The sequence below is a fragment of the Nycticebus coucang genome, chromosome 7, assembly GCF_027406575.1.
Source record: "Nycticebus coucang isolate mNycCou1 chromosome 7, mNycCou1.pri, whole genome shotgun sequence".
NCBI lineage: Eukaryota > Metazoa > Chordata > Mammalia > Primates > Lorisidae > Nycticebus > Nycticebus coucang.
The window spans coordinates 38398215-38419759 of record NC_069786.1 but is presented as its reverse complement, the minus strand read 5'-3'; the positions used below and the strand labels follow the sequence as shown (position 1 = coordinate 38419759).

General features: G+C 38.9%; 1 protein-coding gene across 1 annotated transcript in view; it reads left to right on the top strand.

Annotated features, from left to right (window-relative positions):
- GTDC1 (glycosyltransferase like domain containing 1) overlaps window positions 1-21545 on the top strand; it is a 444137-nt gene that overhangs the window by 408418 nt on the left and 14174 nt on the right. Inside the window, 1 exon segment of the mRNA XM_053596486.1 lies at window positions 3807-3916. Coding sequence (XP_053452461.1) covers window positions 3807-3916 — 110 coding nt within the window.

Sequence of the window (21545 nt, the reverse complement as noted above, 5' to 3'; positions counted from 1 at the left end):
GCTTAAGCCCAAGAGTTTGAGGTTGCTGTGAGCTGTGATGCCACGGCACTCTACCCAGGGCCACAGCTTGAGACTTGGAGATATATATATATATATATATATATATATATATCCCTTCTACCTAATAGCATTTCTTGAATATTTTGTCATTTCAAAAAGTATATTTCTGCAACGTATTTTTAGTGGCTACATGGTCTTGCATCATATGTGTATGTCAACATATATTTATTTATCATTTCATTAGGTTGTTTACGGATGATTGCCATTATAAACAATGCTGTTATGAACATACTATGGCTGAATTTCTGTGCATATCTTTTATTATATTATAAGATAACTTTTCTAAATTGGAATTACTTGGGCAAAAGTATTATTTAAATTACCAAACCACCCTAAAAGATAGTCTTAATTTATATTCCTGCCAGCAATGGATGAGAACAGAAGAGTGAGCCCATAAATCTCTAAGTGTGGTTGTGAGAATTGAGTATATCATTAAATGTATGTTTAAACTTGATAGCTATTAGCAGAAAAGGGCCCTCAGTATATTATCTTCAAATTCCCCATCCTGTGTATTTAATGCTTTATGATAAAATCATACATATGAGAGTTTCCCATTAGATTTCTTAGAAAATAATTTAAGACAGATTCACATATTATACCAAATGGGTTTATTAATATCATGAATGCTGGAGTAAAATCCATGGATGAATCATTGGATACCTAGAATGAGTTCCTCACTCAGCAAAATATATTGAGCTCTGCCGTTGAGTATCATCTGTGCCTTGATATATGGCTGTGGCCAAATATTGTATGCATCTTTAATGATTGAATGTAAGGCAGTTTCCCATTTTTCTGAAAAGAAAACACAGACAATGTTTCAGCTAAATTGACTATATTAAACTTTGAGTGACATAGATGAAGTAACCATGTATATACTTATATGCAATCTACTAATTTAGATGTAAGTAATACTTGAAAGCACATATCATGAGGGACATTTTTAGAAATAGTGCTTTTTCCCCACCCTTGTATTTCATCAGCAATTTGGATCCAACTCCTTCTCCCATACATTCTTGACTTCAGAGCGGTGCCACCTTTTCAAGCAGCTGGCCTGTTTTCACCACCTGTCATCTGGAATTCAGGCTGAGTGGTCTGGTGTGCAGGACTTTGTGAAACTGTGTATGATGCCATAACTGGAAATCTTTTCCCCAGCTATAAAAACCCACTTACTACTTATGATCTCCAGTAACCACTTACCCTATTACCTTTTTTAGTGATCTTTAAAATACTTGTTTTCAACAACATCCAGCACTTACAATTGTTAGGTCATGTCTCCCAAAATAATTACCTACTCAGTATTAAATTCCTTTGCTTCTGTTTTTACCAGCACTATCCAGTGAATGACTGCTAAAACCAGCCGAAACTCTCATCACTTAACGTCATTTCCAGCTAATGCATGTTAACTAAACAGTACTTTGTTCAAAATAAAGTAATCGAGAGAGTGCCTGGTATTATGAGAGACTTTATAAGGACTTTAGTTTAAAATATTTCTTTTTCTGAGGGATAATTTTAGTAAAGAAAAATCTCACCTTACATTCTGCCATATGTTACAAGAGGGGGAATTCACACAAATCTCTTTTGTGTTCTTATGCAAAGTATTGAATATGAAAACTTTTGTTCACCTATAGGAAATATCTAAAGAATACAGCAGGATTGTAATGCATTTTATCTTATATAGAAACACTGAAAATAGAAGTTTATAAAGCCTGCCACTTTGAAAATATTCACATTGCAATCTTTTAAGAACTACACCCTCTGCCCAATTAAACCTCCTCCCAACCCAAAACCTCATCTACTGTTACTTTAATACAAAAAAGAAAAAAGCAGGAAATATTTAGAATAGAAGGTCTCTTGAATAGTCATAGCCAAAATTTTGGAACTCAAAATGAAATATTTACAGCACTGAATGGCTAGATTTCCCTGTGGTGTTACTCACTCTTTAAGATGTATTATGTTATATTGTTTCCCTTCTTTCATCTTAGTATTTCCAAGAGAATCAGACTAAAAGAACGTTTTTCAGATTAGGTGGCAGCTATTTGATTGATATGGTTGAAGATAAGCAGATGGTATATTCTTTACTTTCTTTTTTTTTTCTTCTTTTTAATTTTTATTAAATCATAGCTGTGTACATTAATATGATCATGGGGTACCATACACTTGGTTCATAGATCATTTGACACTTTTTCATCACACTAGTTAACATAGCTTTCATAGCATTTTCTTAGTTATATTCTTTACTTTCAAACTGTTTTGAGTCTTTGTTCTTGCCCACAGTAGTCATATGTATGAGAACTAACCAAAAACTTCCCAATGGCACATGTATGTAATAAGCATCATCTTAAAAAGCGATGAACATTTTGCCAATGCATTCTTCATTATTTGAAATAAATTAAACTGAGAGATCTAGAGCTTAACATAAATGGTTATAGAATCTTAATTCTGTAAGATCTTACAATTTCAAAAGATTGTAAATGCTGTTTTAAAATGTTAATTAGAAAATGCATTTGTTTTAATTCGTGATACTGAAAATATTGACTGAATTGTGAATTAACACATTTAGGGTTGCAGATGTCATTTTTCATGAGATTTCCTGAATGATGTAATTTTCATATTTCATATAGCAGTTTGATCAATTTACAGATTTATTTTACATAATTAGTTAGTAAATGACAAATTCAATTGCTGATATATAACTATTTTTCCATAATATAAAAAGAAGTTAAAATTCTGAATTATAAATAAACAAATATTTTGAAGACATCTGGTCCACATCTGTCTGAAATAAGATAATTTAAAACAGTGTAATTAAATGCAAGAAATACTGGAATATTCACACCTTAGGATGTAAAAAAAAAAAACCCTCATTTCATTTTAATGTGATTTGTTGGAGATTTTTTTCTTAATTTTAATGTCCTTTAGCCTCTCATTCTGTCATTTACAAAGAAGACTGACAAGCTGAACAAACACAAAATAATCCGTGTGTTTTGAACACTCTACTAAATGAAAGAATTATCTTTATTATCACTCTTTTATATGTTGCATAACTCCAGCCCTAAGTTAATACTCAGTAGACATAGACCCAGCCCTATCCCCTTTTGATATATTTATAATTCTCCATTTAATTATTTAAAATGAGAGATGAGTGAAAGGGTCTCTAATCTCACTCCCTAAATTGTGTGTGCCTTGTGGGCACAAAGGGGCTCAGGAAATGCAAGAGGAAGATACTCAGACCCGTGGAAGTGAAAAGCATCTTTGGTACATTCACATGATCAGTGGAGAATCATCCTTTGAAGATTGGTCTTGTCTTAAAAAAAAAAAAAAAGCTATGTTAAGTAGAAAATTAACCATTTTAGGAAAGCGGAAAATACACTATATATTCTCTAGTCTAACCTTAAGATATGAAGCGAGTGTATGATGCCCCATGATCATATCAATGTATACAGTTATGATTTAATAAAAAAAAAAAAAAGATGTGAAGAACAAGGCAGATTTCTTCTTGCACAAAAGGCTGCAAAGCCTTACAACTTCAGAAAAACTGGGTTTTGATCATAATAGAGAAGTTTGTAGACATGAAAACAGTCACTGCTAATACTATAATAAGGTCAAAAGGAGAAATCTCTGGATGCCAGAGGCTTCCCTAATCCTCAAAAAACCACAAAGAGGTTTGATACTGTGAGAAGTGAAATCACTTTCCCTAACACATATCCTACGGTAATACAAGTTATATTTTGTGTGTTTATTTCCAGGGAGCATGATAAAGATCCAGAAAGTTTTTTTAAGGTATTAATGCATCTTAAGGACTTAGAATTCAATTTTCACGTCTCTGTCCTTGGAGAAACCTTCACAGATGTCCCAGGTACCTCTTTTGAATTTTCTAATGTGTATTTTATAGATGACATAAGCTCTACAACTTAAGAATTAATTTCCATGTTCCCTTTTGTTAGAATAATCAAGATGAGCACTGTTAACCAAAAGATTATACGATGGCATTAAAGTCTGATTCAATTAAAAAAATACTTAAGTAAGCATTCTTTGATTTAAGTTGAGAACGTGAAGTCATCTCTTTTATCAAATATAGTTTATACAATGCATCGTGATGTAAATAAAATATATTGCTTTAGGCATCTTAACACTTAAAGAAAGTGGGAATTTGTGATTGGGTATACAACCTCTCACCTCTGGGTCACTGGTTTGAATCCTGCTCACATTGGTAATGTCTGAAATATATTACCATCTGTTAGGTGGCCTGTGTAAAGCACTTTGGCATCTAACTTGTAATGTGGAATGGACGACAGTCCACATCATTGTTGTCATTGGTCTATGCCTTTTTTATTGAACTTATGAAAGGTAAAAATTGGAAACTCATAGCAGCAGATCCCCTTACTCTTAATGGCATGTGGAGCCCTTTAATCTTTACCCTCCCTGCTCATGTTTGGGTCAGTAAAATGAGCATTCTCATAGCTTTCATAAGCGTTTGTGTTGTTTAAGTTTGGGTATTCAGCATTGTTTGAAAACCAAATACACTGGCAACAAAATTTCAAAAATGACCTTAGCTGCTGTTCATTCTGACTGCTAAGGCCCTCCTTCAGCTAACTCGCGCTCAGCAAGCACATGTTGATTCTAGCAGTGTTAGGAGCTGTGTCCAACCTGTGTCCACGCTGTGTCAGGGGCCTCGTTGCACGGGTCTCTCCCAGTGTCAGGAGCTGTGTCCAACCTGTGTCCACGCTGTGTCAGGGGCCTCGTTGCACGGGTCTCATCCAGTGTCAGGAGCTGTGTCCACGCTGTGTCAGTGACCTCGTTGCACGGGTCTCACCCAGTGTCAGGAGCTGTGTCCACGCTGTGTCAGTGACCTCGTTGCACGGGTCTCGCCCAGTGTCAGGAGCTGTGTCCACGCTGTGTCAGGGGCCTCGTTGCACGGGTCTCGCCCAGTGTCAGGAGCTGTGTCCACGCTGTGTCAGTGACCTCGTTGCACGGGTCTCACCCAGTGTCAGGAGCTGTGTCCACGCTGTGTCAGTGACCTCGTTGCACGGGTCTCGCCCAGTGTCAGGAGCTGTGTCAACCTGTGTCCACGCTGTGTCAGTGGCCTCGTTGCACGGGTCTCTCCCAGTGTCAGGAGCTGTGTCCACGCTGTGTCAGTGACCTCGTTGCACGGGTCTCACCCAGTGTCAGGAGCTGTGTCCACGCTGTGTCAGGGGCCTCGTTGCACGGGTCTCGCCCAGTGTCAGGAACTGTGTCCACGCTGTGTCAGTGGCCTCGTTGCACGGGTCTCGCCCAGTGTCAGGAGCTGTGTCCACGCTGTGTCAGGGGCCTCGTTGCACGGGTCTCACCCAGTGTCAGGAGCTGTGTCCATGCTGTGTCAGTGACCTCGTTGCACGGGTCTCACCCAGTGTCAGGAGCTGTGTCCACGCTGTGTCAGTGACCTCGTTGCACGGGTCTCTCCCAGTGTCAGGAGCTGTGTCCAACCTGTGTCCACGCTGTGTCAGGGGCCTCGTTGCACGGGTCTCATCCAGTGTCAGGAGCTGTGTTCACGCTGTGTCAGTGACCTCGTTGCACGGGTCTCACCCAGTGTCAGGAGCTGTGTCCACGCTGTGTCAGGGGCCTCGTTGCACGGGTCTCGCCCAGTGTCAGGAACTGTGTCCACGCTGTGTCAGTGGCCTCGTTGCACGGGTCTCGCCCAGTGTCAGGAGCTGTGTCCACGCTGTGTCAGGGGCCTCGTTGCACGGGTCTCACCCAGTGTCAGGAGCTGTGTCCACGCTGTGTCAGTGACCTCGTTGCACGGGTCTCGCCCAGTGTCAGGAGCTGTGTCCACGCTGTGTCAGTGACCTCGTTGCACGGGTCTTGCCCAGTGTCAGGAGCTGTGTCCACGCTGTGTCAGGGGCCTCGTTGCACGGGTCTCGCCCAGTGTCAGGAGCTGTGTCCACGCTGTGTCAGGGGCCTCATTGCACGGGTCTCGCCCTCTGCCCTCTGCCCTCTGCCCTCTGCAGCTGTGCATACGGACCTTTTCTTTATTCCTCCAAGGCACCAGGCTTCTTTGGACCTTTAGATGTCTGCCTATTTCTATTTTATCCTTTTGATTTTAGTTTAGGGACATTTTCTTACTATGTGAAGTTTTGTCGTAGCCTCTCAGCGCCCCATACTTTGTCTTCATGGTGCTTTTTCTCAGTTTCAAACTATATATGTATAAATTTGTCATCTCACATATCTACACATGCACTTACATGCTCGAATGTGGCTGCTGTGAAGGCAGAGACTGAGTCTATCTTGTTCATTGCTGTGCCCAAAGCCCGGTGCAATGCCTGACACGATGCTGGATGGAGCCCAGTGAATACTTGATAGATAATGGGTAAAAATAACATAAACTCCCTTCCCTCAAAGAATTCATAGTTTTATTGAGGAAGTAACACTTGTGCATTTGTATAGGAAAGGAGTGAAATACAAAGTAATGTAATTATATGTTAGTCTTGACACAGGTGGCTTGGAGTGTTCATTGAAAGGCTAGTACTTGAATAGCCCGGAAGGGAGGATCGAGTTATTCCAAAAGGGGAAAGAACATGGGCAGAACACTTAGAACCAAACATTTTAGAAACTGTTTAAATGAGAGAAAAACTTCAGCGATCAGTGCTGTGAGGTCACTAGAACAAGATTGTCCGTGCAGACCTTAGTTAATTTGTACGTTACATGGGTAGGGAAGGACTCCATTATGGGGTCTTGATAACCAAAGTGTATTAGGTAAACGTGAGGAGTAGGGAGGCTAGATCCTGAGCAGGGAAGAAATGTGATGAAACTTGTTTTTAGGAGACTATTACGTATCTTGCAATGATACGTAGACAGAGTCTCTGTAAGAGCCAACGGTGGTAATCCAAGTGTGATTTCTGTGAAGTGGCAACAGAGGAGTTAGTGAGAGAGAGGGTGGTATGAAACTATGTTCCTGAGGAAAACACAGAGAAGAATTTGGTAGATGGATGGCTATAGAGAGAGAAGGAAAGGAAAAATCAGCTCATTTGCAAAGCTAGTGAATTTAGTTTTGTTTGTGCCAGCTTTGAGGTGTTTGTGGATGAACTGAGAAAAGAGTCTGGAGGAAATCCTTCAACGGAAGGCTTCTGAGCTACTTTTATTATTGGGTAATTTGAAACCACCACTACAAAGACTAGGTCTTTACTCACAGGGTCACATCCTTGGGCCCACAGTTCTGCCCTCCACATGTGCCTCTTGAGCTGCTGAGAGCAGTTGCGCCTCACGCCCAGTAGTCACAGGTCTGGTCTCCCGAACACGTTGGCTTTACTCAAGGCAGACTCACTGAGCACTGCGAAAGGGGAGTCCACAGTGAGTGGGCTGCAGGCTCCCTGCAGGGAGGTCTGGCCCGGGGAGATACATATGTGATTATCAGGTGCCATACTTGGAGAGTGCTGTAGAAGCCCACAGGAAGGGATGGCAAGTTGTCTGTGTACCCACTGTCACTCCAGTCACAGCTGGGGCTTCTTTCTGCTATAGCCAGTGATCCATCTTTGTCATTTCAAATATAAATCAACCGTTCATGGCCACAGCACTGCACCTTGCACAGAGGAGGCAGGCAAGCATTGAATGAATGGGTGAACCTGGTAGCTTTCCAGTTTGGGTCCTTAGAAGGCCACTTTGCCAATCTCTGCTCCAAATATTTCCTAACAGGCCATTCTGTGTAACTTCAGCCACTTTTATTGCCCCTCTAGTTTATTTGCCAGATACTTAAATTGCACTTGCTATATTTCTTCTCAGCTGTTTATAAATATTAGCTCCTTCACTCTTCATAACCATCCTGTTCAGTTTTACTGTCTCCATTGTTTTCCAGGAGGAGAAACTGAGGCACAGAGAAGTTAAGTAAGGCCACACACTTCGGTAGTGCTTTAACCACTATGGACACTATGCTGCCATCTCATATTCCATCTTTTTTTTCTTTTTGAGACAGAGTCTCACCCTGTTGTCCCAGCTAGAGTACGGGGACATCATCATAGCTCACAGCAACCTCAAACTCTTGGGCTCAAGAAATCCTCTTGCCTCAGCTTCCCAAATAGCTGAGAGAGACTAAAGGCACTCATCACCACACCCAGCTAATTTTTCTAGTTTTTATAGAGATGGGGTCTCACTCTTGCTCAGGCTGGTCTCATACTCCTGAGCTCAAGCAATTCTTCCACCTCATCCTCCCAGAGTGCTAGGATTACAGGCCTGAGCCACTGCTCCCAGCCCATGTTCTTGTTTTCTGGCACAAGTATTTCTCTAACTTTAAACATTAATTTTTTCCCCAACTTGCCATCCAGCACTCCTATTCCCACAGCAGAGAAATGCAGGCATGCACTGCTTTGTCCATTATATCTTCTTGGTATTATATTAGCAAGTCTAACCCTCAGATCATAAAACCAACTTATATACTGGGTGATAACAGCTGAAAGAATTACTCTCAACACTGTGTTAGCATTCACAAGGAAATGATCTTCTTATAAATAATGACAATGATAATTATTATTATGCTTTTAACAGCTGCCATCAATTAAAATTTTGCTTCTTTCCTGGTCCTTCTTGTGGTTATTTGATGTAATATTCATGATAATCCCAACGAAGTGGACATTATTATCCCATTTTATGGAAAGAGAAACTGAGTCTGAGAGCTTCATGTTACTTTGGTAATTCTGCCTGTCAGTCAAGCTTTCCTCCTTCACATACAAGCCTAGATAGGTAGGAAAACCAAGAAAGGTTTAGTATTTGACAGCAGGACCATTAATTATTCCTTCTTCAGCTTCATTCTCTTTGCCTGTGGCTTTGGTGGCAACAAGTTTTACTGCCCTTTTTGATGAAGCAGACAATCAGTATTAAATCTCTTTTGAAAATTCTAACACTCTACTACAGCCAATCAATTAGGGAGCCACAACTGAAACCTTGTCATCCTACCTCTCAGGCATGGAAATCTGTAAAATCATCCCTGTTTTGCAGGTAAGGAAGCAGAAGATGATAATGGGCCAGGGAAGGATTTCTGGTCACTCATGTGAAATCATTTCCATTTTCTCTGATAGTCTCTTTGCAAATGGAAAGTTAAATACACACATCCATACCCACACACACGTACATGGACATACACTCATATCTACACATCTCAAATTCATTTCCTAAATATCTCCCTCCCTCAGAGAGTAAAATGCATTCCCTCTTCTTTCTTCTATCTTCATCACAAGAAAGTTGTCAAAAGCAATATGAAATGAAATGGTATCCTAAATAACACATATTTAGTGTTCAACTATTATTTGAATGAATGAAAGCATCAGTTTGACATAGTAGAATAGCACAATTTATATACTTTGTCAGGTGTATAGAAACCCACGTGGAAACAATTTTTAAATACTAAAGAGAATGAAAATGGAGACATTTTCAGAACAGAATCCTAAGACTTCAGCAAGTATAGGTAATTTTATATTATATTTTATGTTTTTTTAATATAGTGATCTTAATTTAATGTAAATCTTTAAGTCCAAATAAGCTGGGTTTTGCTAAGGTAAGAGACAACCTTAAAATTTCAGGGGCTTAAAACATGTAAGATTCATTTCTTATTCATGCTCTATGTTTATGCAAAAGAGCAGGGGACTTCTAGTCAATATTGTCACTCAGAGACCCACGCTGATTGAGAGACTCAAATGACCACTATCTCAGACATCACCAGTGTCAGAAGGAAGAGAAAGCTCTGGAGGCTCTCTTTTCAGCAGGAAGTGCTCTGGCCTAGGCATGACACGAGGTTCCATCCAACTCTTTGGGCAGAACTTGTTGTAAGGCACAACCCAATCATAAGAGACAGGGATGGGAGGGGCAGAAATGCCATCCTGCTTTGTGCCGTAATAGAGAAAGACAGAAATATTTGGTGAATCACACTGTTGATCACTACAGCTCTCTCATATACATATTGGTCTGTGGCTCATCAGAGGGGGAAAAAAAAAAACCAAGCCTAGCCTATCCCATTTGAATGACGAGTTCTTAACAAATTTGAGAGTACAGAAGTCCCCACCTTATCCATGGTTTTGCTTTCCACGGTTTAGTTACCTACAGTCAACTATCGTCCAAAAATTGGTGAGTACAGTACAATATAATATATTCTGAGAGCGAGACAGGGAAAGTGAACATAGTCACATAACTTATAGTATATTGTTATTATTGTTTATTATTATTGTTAATCTCTTACTGTGACTAATTTATAAATTAAGATTGACCATAGGTATATGTATTGTCTTAGTTTGTTTTCTGTTACTATAATTAGATACCTGAGACTGAGTAATTTATAAAAAAAGAAATTTATTTCTTATAGTTCTGAACACTGGGAAGTTCAAGGTCCAGGGTCTGCATCTTGCAAGGCCCTTCTTGCTGATAGTGCAGGGATCACATGACAAGGGGACAGTGCATGCCAAACTGGCTTTATAACATACTTACTCTCCTGATAATTCACCCACCCCCACAATAACCCATTAGTCCATTTACCCATGAATGGATTAACCCATCCATGAGGAGTGAGTTCTCATGAACCTGTCTCTCTTAAAGATCCCCATCTCTTAATACTGGTACATTGGGTATTGAGTTTCAACATGAGTTTCAGAAGGAACAAACATTCAAACTATGTTGTATAGAGAGAGTTCAGTACTATCTGCAGTTTCAGGCATCCAGTGGGGATCTCAGAACATAGCCGCCATGGATAAGGGGGGACTACTGTATTGCCTGCAGTCTTCTTGCTGGAAACAACCCAGCTGATTTCCAGGGACACATCTACCAACTGTGTCCTATAAGGCTGAGCAGATAGGACATAGAAATGTCTCTGTATAAATGGAGTTAATTATCACTTACATGTTACTTGGCATGTTGGAAAGCTTCTAGTGGTTGTTGGCCAGGTGTGGTTCCCCCACCTGCAATATCCAGAAATATTTTTTGGTTGTCACAAATGTTGGACAGGGGATGGTGCTCCTGGTATCTAGTAGGTAGAAGCCAGGGGTATTGCTAAACTTCTTACAATGCCTCCACAAGAAAGAATTATCCCACCTAAAATGTCCATAGAACCTAGATAGAGAAACTGATTTGTAGAAATGAAAATCAGGGGCAGCGCCTGTGGCTCAGTGAGCAGGGCGCCGGCCCCATATGCCGAGGGTGGTGGGTTCAAGCCCAGCCCCGGCCAAACTGCAACCAAAAAATAGCCGGGCGTTGTGGCGGGCGCCTGTGGTCCCAGCTACTCGGGAGGCTGAGGCAAGAGAATCGCCTAAGCCCAGGAGTTGGAGGTTGCTGTGAGCTGTGTGAGGCCATGGCACTCTACCAAGGGCGGTACAGTGAGACTCTGTCTCTACAAAAAAAAGAAATGAAAATCAGCAAACCAGGTTTAAGACTGGGTCCTGTAGCTTTCTAGGTTAAACCTCCATTAATCTATCCATGCACGAAAAAGGAAGAGAGGGTTAACGGAAAGAATAATAAAACCACCTGCCCTATCCACTTCAGTGAGTTATAATGAGGATTTCAGCACAGTTAAATAATTCAAGGGAAAGTGCTTTCTATACTATGCAGATTTTATTCTAAGGCTCATGGACTGACTTCCCTTCAGAGTTTGTATATGGAGCAAGCTTTTAATGCATTTTGGGCCCAAAGGAGACATCCGTGATGCTGTACCTTAGAAGATCTTATTTTTTTTTTCTTCAGAAAATTAAAAGGTCATTCTACTACACAAAGCATCTGCATCAGACTCCATGTTGCAAGTGAACCAAAAAGCCTAGAAGCTCCTCAATGCAAATGTTTGAGTTTTGGCCAGTGCTCATGATAAGCTCATATTGTTTTGTTTTGTTGGTTTTTTTTTTTTTTTAAATCATAGCTGTGTACATTAATGTGATCATGGGGCACCATACGCTGGTTTCATAGACCGTTTGACACATTTTCATCACACTGGTTAACATAGCCTTCCTGGCATTTTCTTAGTTATTGTGCTAAGACATTTACATTCCACATTTACTAAGTTTCGCATACACCCTTGTAAGATGCACCACAGGTGTAATCCCACCAATCTCCCTCCCTCTGCCCACCTCACATTGTTTAAAAAAAAAAAAGGCAAAATACTTGAAATATCAACTCAGTGGAATGTATTTGGTATACTTAATAATTTACCACACATGGTAATTATAAATAAAACATTCTTTTCTCTGAACAACCAAGCCATACATAAGGGTTCTTTCCACACTGCAGATGTGGTTGGGGATGAGTTTTAGCTTTAGACATTATGGCGGCCAGAAAGGTTACAAGGAAACTGAAACCTGAGCTATGGTTTTGGCAGATAGAAGTCTTTCTGGTTCACGTTTAATTTGAGGTTAAGAACAGTATGTGAAAAGCTTCTGGTTAGTATCTGGCATGCCAATGGTTATTACTGTGATCTTGGCGTATTTTTGATCTTAGCTCTAGAGTCAAATGTTAGATAATTACCTAACATTTCCCTCCTCTCCTACGTCCTCCTTCCCTCAGCTCCCAGCTACTATCTCATTTTTAGCAGAGTAGCTACATTAGGAGGGAAAAACTAGAAAGATTCTAGGAACACAAGTAATATGTCTCATCAATATAAAGTTTTAAAATTTTGCTACAAAGCTTAACAGAAGGAAATCTATTGACATGTTGATAAATGTTGAATTATAAGATTAGATTGCAATGAAGTTAATGAACTATTAAGATTAAAGGAACTCATTCTCCCCAACCATACCATTCCCTAAACCTATTTCTTTTCCTTGTCATTTTTTTTTTTATGTTATCACTGTTCATTCCCCTAACAAAGAATTATTTATTGAGTATGGCCTGTGCCCTGTAAAGTATTGTGATTATCAAGAGAAGAAGACATGATTCCTTCCCTCTGGAATCTTAACTGTTTGAGAAACAACATTGTTTAATTACATTTTATTATATCATGCCCTTGTTTATGTTGTAACATTTTTAAATAATTCTGAATACGTTTCATGATGCTTATGAGCAGCCCTTACACCAATGTAGTGATTTAGATCAAACGAGTATTAACATCCCCAAATTATAGCTGAGTCTCCCAGTACTTTGTTGAAATAAAGAAAACCACAAAACATAATAGGAAAAGTAAGGAAGATTTGAATAAATGTACATGTATAAGCTCCTGACAGAAAAGACATTATAATAGAAATGACATTATTTCTTAAAATAATTTATGAATTTAATGAGGTTCCAGTTAAGGTGCCATGATATTGCTCTATATATCTTCACAAAGTGGTTCTAAAATTCAAACAAAAGAAATTTGTTTGGGCAAACTATCAAAGAAATCACTTACAAAGGAATCATAAAGGAAAGCATGTCCTAGCAGAGGGCATGCATGAGTTGACAACTTTTAAAGGAGTGCATTACAGATTCAAAAACATGAAAGTAGAAAAATGGGCAGGAATGAATTCAGAAATAAACCTAGCTTTTATTTATAGATATGTGTGTATGCATATACATACACATGCACATAATATTCACTATCCAACAAACTTAAGGTAAAAAAATTTAATAACATACTTATCCTGGATCAAAATATAATATCTTTTCTTAGTAACAATAGGGAATGGAGTAAAATGAGTAACTTTTATATAAAAATAACACAACAGATTTTATAATATGTTATACATTCTATATATTTTAAACATATGGTAAAGGTTTGCAGCAGCATCCACACTTATTTTTATAAGTACACTAGTCTACTGAATTCTTACTCTGCACCAAACCAGGCTGGGCTTTTACTCTGGTATCTTAGCATGACTGTTCCCTCCGTGGGTATAAATTACTCTCCCCTATATGTGGATGAGGACAGTGAGGCTTTAGTTAAATAACTTGCTTAAGGTCACACAGCTAATAAGCAAAAGAGATGATAACATCAGAAGAAACAAATACTAAGGCAAATTTTAGGAAAAAAATAAACTTTAATTTTACAAGTAACAGCATATGTGCAAATACAAAGACTTTAGGAGAGAGCAGGTGCATTGACCAAAGCAATGAACGTAAAGATACCTTGTAACTAAGACAAGCAGGCCTCCGGGGCAGCATCTACATGTATGGTGATGGCTGTGTAAATTATTTCTCCTGAGTTGTGTGAATTACTGTACGCTTTGTTTAACTCGGTCATTTCATGCCAGAGACTGTAAGCCATGGAAATAATTCCAGGAAAGAAAAAACAGATGACATAAGTTATCTTTGCCTCATTCCCTTCTCTACTATCCCATGTCAGCAGGTCAGATCCTTTTGTTTTCTGATCCTGTGTCTCACTCTGTTTCTGCTGCCTCTTCTCCAGTTCTTACCCTTATCTTCTGGGACTCTGACTCCTACAAGGCTTCAGATTGATCTCCTAGACTCAGGACACTTTGGTATTCGATTTTTTCATCTACCATTATCAGGATTCTTTCCAAACCCAAAGCATCTAAGAAGAGATTCATAGTAGTATCACAATAACTATCTGTCTTAGAGATTTTCTGCATGATGAACTTAAATTTACTTTGTAGCAAGTGAGGCTCTTCAAAATCTCACCCCAGCTTAGTTCTTCATGAATTCTGTCCTTCTCTGCCATTTCTTGAATACATCTGTGCTCTTACTCACCTCCACATTTTGCATTATTTGTTGCTTAAATTCCTCTTCCCCTGCCCCCAACGTAAATGTACTCATGCCTTTTCTTCCCCTGGTAGAATTCTATAATGTTGCTTCTTGCTCTATATCTTTCTTTCTTTCCTTCCTTTCCTTATTGCTTCGTATCAACTCATACTTATTCCATCAGTTGTAAAGAACATGTCACGCTGCAGGATGGTCACTTATCACTTGGCTGTCATAAGGGACCATAGTGTAAATGACCAAAAGACGCTTTGTAGGTGAAGAGTACAACTTGTGAGATGGAGGAATCAGCAGCATGCCTAGTTAGCTGCTATTCATGGCTTAAATTCCTGTAGTTGTACAGATCATGATTTGGAGTGTGGTGTAGTATTTTCCCCAGTGAAGGACTATGGTGGAAGCCCTGCCTGTTCTAACATTCCTATTTCCTGCCATGCCTCAGAACAGGAGTCTCTGACAGAAAGCAGCACAACAGAGAGTGAATGTCTGGATCCAGCTAGTGAGCTTTTCCAGCTATATCTTTCTTTCCCTAAATTGTTCCATTGGTAAAATGGAAATCATCGCAGATACGTGCTGCAATGGAATGGACACACATCCTGGAATTTATAAGACTTGGGGTCTAGTTCCAGCTCTGCCGTGGATTAGCCATGCTGCCTCTTTCAGCTTTACTTTACTCATCCACAAAATGAGGTTATCCAAGAGAAGTTAGAACCAGAAGGGACCTTGGAGGTTAGAGTTTCTCAACGCTTAGAATGGGGTGCAGACACCCATCCTCAAAGGGATTTCACATACTTGCACTTTCTAAAATCTGTGTTAGGAAAACAATAAATGCAAAAATTATCTTATTCCTCACCATGGGATGTCTGTCTGCACACCCAGTCTCAACCCCCACTCTCAGGCAGTTGAGAACCATTGAACTAGTCCGGTCACAAGTATCCCAGCCACCAGTGTACATTTTTTATCCTATGATTATCTCCCATTCTTACTTCCTCTCCTAGTATTCTCAGGGCTTTTTTTTTTTTCTTTCTCGTGGAATGTATCTTTAGTTCAGTCTTTGTGGGGCTGACTAAAGTTGCCCACTATTCCATTCCATAGCATTTGCTAACTTAAAAAGCTTCATGTATCTTCCCTTCCCCTCATCTGCCCTCAGGAAATTCACTGCTGTTCTGGCTTTCCTAGTGTGATTGCAAATACCCTCCTGCCCTACTTCAATCCTTACTTATGTGTATGCTGGACTATGGCCTAGATGACTCAGTATCCCCTGAAGACAGCTCACCTGTCACCATCTAGAGCCCCTTCCTCTTCCTTCACTGGTCAAAATGTTACCCATCTTCCAAGACTCATCTCACTTTTCCCGACCTCTCAAACACATATGCTACCTCTTTTCTTTGAATGTCCAGGGGGTTTGCTTCTATGTAGCAGTGTAGTTAACCTCTTCAATAATAGAAGCCTCTTGAGGGTTGGAAGTTTTATCTTACACAACTGCATATGACCCCAAAACACTCATGAACCACATATGACCCAAAGATCCTCATTGCAGTGCTGTTTTCTAACTTTTACCCATGATCCACACCAAGACATGTATTTACATTGTGACTCAATTTCTGTCTATGAGTGTAGATATTACTAAAAACAAATCTTTTATACCATAATACAAATTCTTTTTTTTTTAATTGTTGGGGATTCATTGAGGGTACAAGAAACCAGGTTACACTGATTGTATTTGTTAAGTAAAGTTCCTCTTACAATTACGTCTTGCCCCCAAAAGGTGTGGCACACACCAAGGCCCCACCCCCTCCCTCCTTCCCTCTCTCTGCTCTTCTTTTCTCCACCCCTCCCTCCTTCCTCTTTCTGTCCCCCCCCCATAACCTTAATTGTCATTAATTGTCCTCATATCAAAATTGAGTACATAGGATTCATGCTTCTCCGTTCTTGTGATGCTTTACTAAGAATAATGTGTTCCACTTCCATCCAGGTTAATACAAGTCTGTAAAGTCTCCATTTTTTTAATGGCTGAATAGTATTCCATGGTGTACATACACCACAGCTTGTTAATCCATTCCTGGGTTGGTGGGCATTTAGGCTGTTTCCACATTTTGGCGATTGTAAATTGAGCTGCAATAAATAGTCTAGTGCAAGTGTCCTTATGATAAAGGATTTTTTTCCTTCTGGGTAGATGCCCAGTAATGGGATTGCAGAATCAAATGGGAAGTCTAGCTTTAGTTCTTTGAGGGTTCTCCATACTTCCTTCCAAAAAGGTTGTACTAGTTTGCAGTCCCACCAGCAGTGTAAAAGTGTTCCCTTCTCTCCACATCCACGCCAGCATCTGCAGTTTTGAGATTTTATGATGTGGGCCATTCTGGCTGGGGTTAGATGGTATCTCAGGGTGGTTTTGATTTGCATTTCTCTAATAATTAGGGATGGTGAGCATTTTTTCATATGCTTGTTAACCATTTGTCTTTCTTCTTTAGAGAAGGTTCTATTCTTGTCTCTTGCCCATTGATATATGGGATTGTTGGCTTTTTTCATGTGGATTAATTTGAGTTCTCTATAGATCCTAGTTATCATGCTTTTGTCTGATTGAAAATATGCAAATATCCTTTCCCATTGTGTAGGTTGTCTCTTTGCTTTGGTTATTGTCTCCTTAGCTGTACAGAAGCTTTTCAGTTTAATGAAGTCCCATTTGTTTATTTTTGTTGTTGTTGCAATTGCCATGGCAGTCTTCTTCATGAAGTCTTTCCCCAGGCCAATATCTTCCAGTATTTTTCCTATGCTTTCTTTGAGGATTTTTATTGTTTCATGCCTTAAATTTAAGTCCTTTATCCATCTTGAATCAATTTTTGTGAGTGGAGAAATGTGGGGGTCCAGTTTCAGTCTTTTACATGTAGACATCCAGTTCTCCCAACACCATTTATTGAATAGGGAGTCTTTCCCCCAAGTTATGTTCTTGTTTGGTTTATAGAAGATTAGGTGGTTGTAAGATGTTAGTTTCATTTCCTGGTTTTCTATTTGATTCCAAATGTCTATGTCTCTATTTTTGTGCCAGTACCATGTTGTCTTGACCACCATGGCTTTGTAGCATAGCCTAAAATCTGGTATGGTGATGCCCCCAATTTTGTTTTTATTACTAAGAACTGCCTTAGCTATACGGGTTTTTTTCTAGTTCCGTACAAAACATAGAATCATTTCTTCCAAATCTTGAAAGTACAATGTTGGTATTTTAATAGGGATGGCATTGAATAGGTAGATTGCTTTGGGAAGTATAGACATTTTAACAATGTTGATTCTTCTCAGCCATAAGCATGGTATGTCCTTCCATTTGTTAATATCCTCTGCTATTTCCTTTCTGAGGATTTCATAATTTTCTTTATAGAGGTCCTTCACCTCCTTCGTTAGGTATATTCCTAGGTATTTCATTTTCTTTGAAACTATGGTGAAGGGAGTCGGGTCCTTAATTAGCTTCTCATCTTGACTGTTATTGGCGTATACAAAGACAACTGACTTGTGAACGTTGATTTTATATCCTGAGACATTACTGTATTTTTTGATGACTTCCAGGAGTCTTGTGGTTGAGTCTTTGGGGTTCTCTAAGTATAAGATCATGTCGTCAGCAAAGAGGGAGAGTTTGACCTCCTCTGCTCCCATTTGGATTCCCTTTATTTCCTTGTCTTGCCTAATTGTATTGGCTAGAACTTCCAGCACTACGTTGAATAGTAATGGTGACAGAGGACAACCTTGTCTGGATCCAGTTCTAAGAGGAAAAGCTTTCAGTTTTACTCCATTCACTAAAATATTAGCCATGGGTTTGTCATAGATAGCTTCTATCAGTTTACGAAATGTGCCACCTGTGCCTAAACTCTTCAGTGTTCTACTTAGAAAAGGATGCTGGATTTTATCAAATGCTTTTTCTGCATCTATTTATCATATGGTCTTTGTTTTTGCTTCTGTTAATACAGTGGATAACGTTTATAGACTTGCATATGTTAAACCAGCCTTGCATCCCTGGGATGAAACCTACTTGATCATGATGTGTGACTTTTTTCATGATAAGATATAATGTATTGGCTAAGATTTTGTTGAGAATTTTGGCATCGATATTCATTAGTGAAATTGGTCTGAAATTCTCCTTTTTTATTTAGGTCTTTTTTTTCTTGGAATACTTTCTGCAGTACTGGAATAAGCTCTTCTTTGAAGGTTTGATAGAATTCTGTTGTGAAGCCATCCAGACTAGGGCATTTTTTTTGTTGGAAGATTTTTTATTGTTTCTTTAATCTCAGTGCTTGAAATTGGTCTGTTCAGGAACTCTGTTGCTTCCTGGATAAGTCTAGGGAGAGGGTGTGATTCCATATATTGATCCATTTCCTTCACATTGTCAAATTTCTGGGCACAGAATTTCTGGTAGTATTCAGAGATGATCTCTTGTATCTCTGTGGCATCAGTTGTTATTTCCCCTTTATCATTTCTGATTGAGGTTATTAGAGATTTTACTTTCCTATTTCTAGTTAGTCGGGCCAAAGGTTTATCTATTTTATTTATTTTATTCAAAAAACCAACTCCTTGTTTCACTAATTTTCTGAATGATTCTTTTGTTTTCATTTCATTGATCTCTGATTTAATTTTGGATATTTCTTTTCTTCTACTGGGTTTAGGCTTAGATTGTTCTTTTTCCAATTCCGTAAGATGGCTTGTGAGTTTGTTGATGTGCTCCCTTTCTGTTTTTTGAATGTAGGCATCAAAAGCAATAAATTTTCCTCTCAAAACTGCTTTTGCAGTATCCCATAGGTTTGGGTAGCTTGTGTCTTCATTGTTGTTATGCTCAAGGAAGTTAATGATTTCCTCTTTTATTTCTTCCTGCACCCAACTGTCATTCAACAGAAGGTTGTTTAATTTCCATGTCTTTGTGTGGGGTTGAACGTTTTTGTTGGAGTTGAGTTCCACCTTTAGTGCCTTCTGGTCTGAGAAGATACAAGGTAAAATTTCAATTCTTTTGATTCTCTTGAGGTTTTTTTGTGTGTGTCCTAGGATATGATCATTTTTGGAGAATGTTCCATGGGGCCATGAGAAGAATGTATTCTATATTTTTGGGATGGAGCGTTCTGTATGCATATATCAAGCACAGTTGTTCTAGGGTCTCATTTAAGTCCCTTCTATCTTTGTTTAATTTCTGTTTAGAGGATTTGTCCAGCTCTGTAAGAGGAGTGTTAAAGTCCCCTGTTATTATGGTATAATAGGATATCATATTGCTCAGACTGAGTAAAGTCTGTTTCAAGAATCTGGGAGCATTTAAATTGGGTACATAAATATTTAGAAATGAAACGTGAAGAATATAGAAAGGGTATAGCTGAGCTCAAGGAACTGAAGCAGTCAGTAGGGAACTTAAAGATGCAATAGAAAGTGTCAATAACAGATTAGACCGTGGAGAAGAAAGAATCTCAGAAGTAGAAGACAAAGCTCTTGAAATAACTCAGATAGTTAACGAGGCAGAAAAGAAGAGAGAGAAAGCAGAACATTCACTGACAGAAGTATGGGACTTTATGAAGTGTTCAAAAATACCAGTATAGGTATCCCAAAAGGGGAAGAAGAATGCCCCAGGGGAATGGAAGCCATACTAAAGAATATATAATAAATGAAAATTTCCCAAATAGCACCAAAGATTCTGACACACTCCTTTCAGAGGGATAGCAGACCCCAGGTCTCCTCAACTCTAACTGAACTTCTCCAAGACACATTGTGATGAACCTATCCAGAGTCAAGACAAAAGAAAAGATTCTTCAAGCTGCCAGGAGTAAGTGCCAGTTGACCTACAGGGGCAAATCCATCAGGGTGACTGCAGACTTCTCTAATGAAACTTTCCAAGCAAGAAGACAATGGTCATCTACCTTTAATCTACTTAAACAGAACAATGTCCAGCCCAGAATTCTATATCCTGCTAAGCTAAGCTTTAAAACTGACAGAGAAATCAAATCATTTACTGATATGCAAACATTGAGGAAATTTACCACAACAAGACCAGCTCTACAGGAAATACTTCAACCTGTTCTACACACTGACCATCACAATGGATCAGCAGCAAAGTAAGAACTCAGAAATTAAAGGTGTTACAAGGGTACATTGAAACTTAGTAAATGTAGAATATAAATGTCTTAACACAATAACTAAAAAAATGCCAGGAAGGCTATATTAACCAGCGTGATGAAAATGTGTCAAACGGTCTATAAAACCAGTGTATGGTGCCCCATGATCGCATTTATGTACACAGCTGTGATTTAATAATAAAAAAAAAGGAGAGGAAAAAAAAAGAAATTAAAGGAAAGAACCTAAATAAGGCAAACAGAACACTACCACACTTATCAATTATCTCAATAAATGTTAATGGCTTGAATGCCCCACTGAAGAGGCATAGATTAAAAAACACAAGCCATCCATTTTCTGTCTGCAGGAAACACACCTAGGTTCAAAAGACAAATTGAAACTCCGAGTTAAGGGTTGAAAGACAATTTTTCAGGCAAACGGAATTCAGAAGAAAAGAGCAGTTGCAATCTTATTTTCAGATACATGTGGATTTAAAGCAACTAAAGTCAAAAAATACAAAGATGGTCACTTTGTATTCACCAAGGAAAAAATACATATTCTTATTACATTGGATGAACTCTGATGTTTTCTTTCTTTTCTGTTTTTTTCATTTCTTTACGTGCTGGTCTAAATTGGTTGTACAACCATTAGTCACAGTTTTAAACAACATAATATAGCACATTGCACATAGTAGGCATGATGTTGTGTATGTTTAGTTAAATTGAGTAGGCTTTTGCCAAAATCATTATATGTATGTTACTGATTTGCAAATATATTCAATGATTCCAATTTTA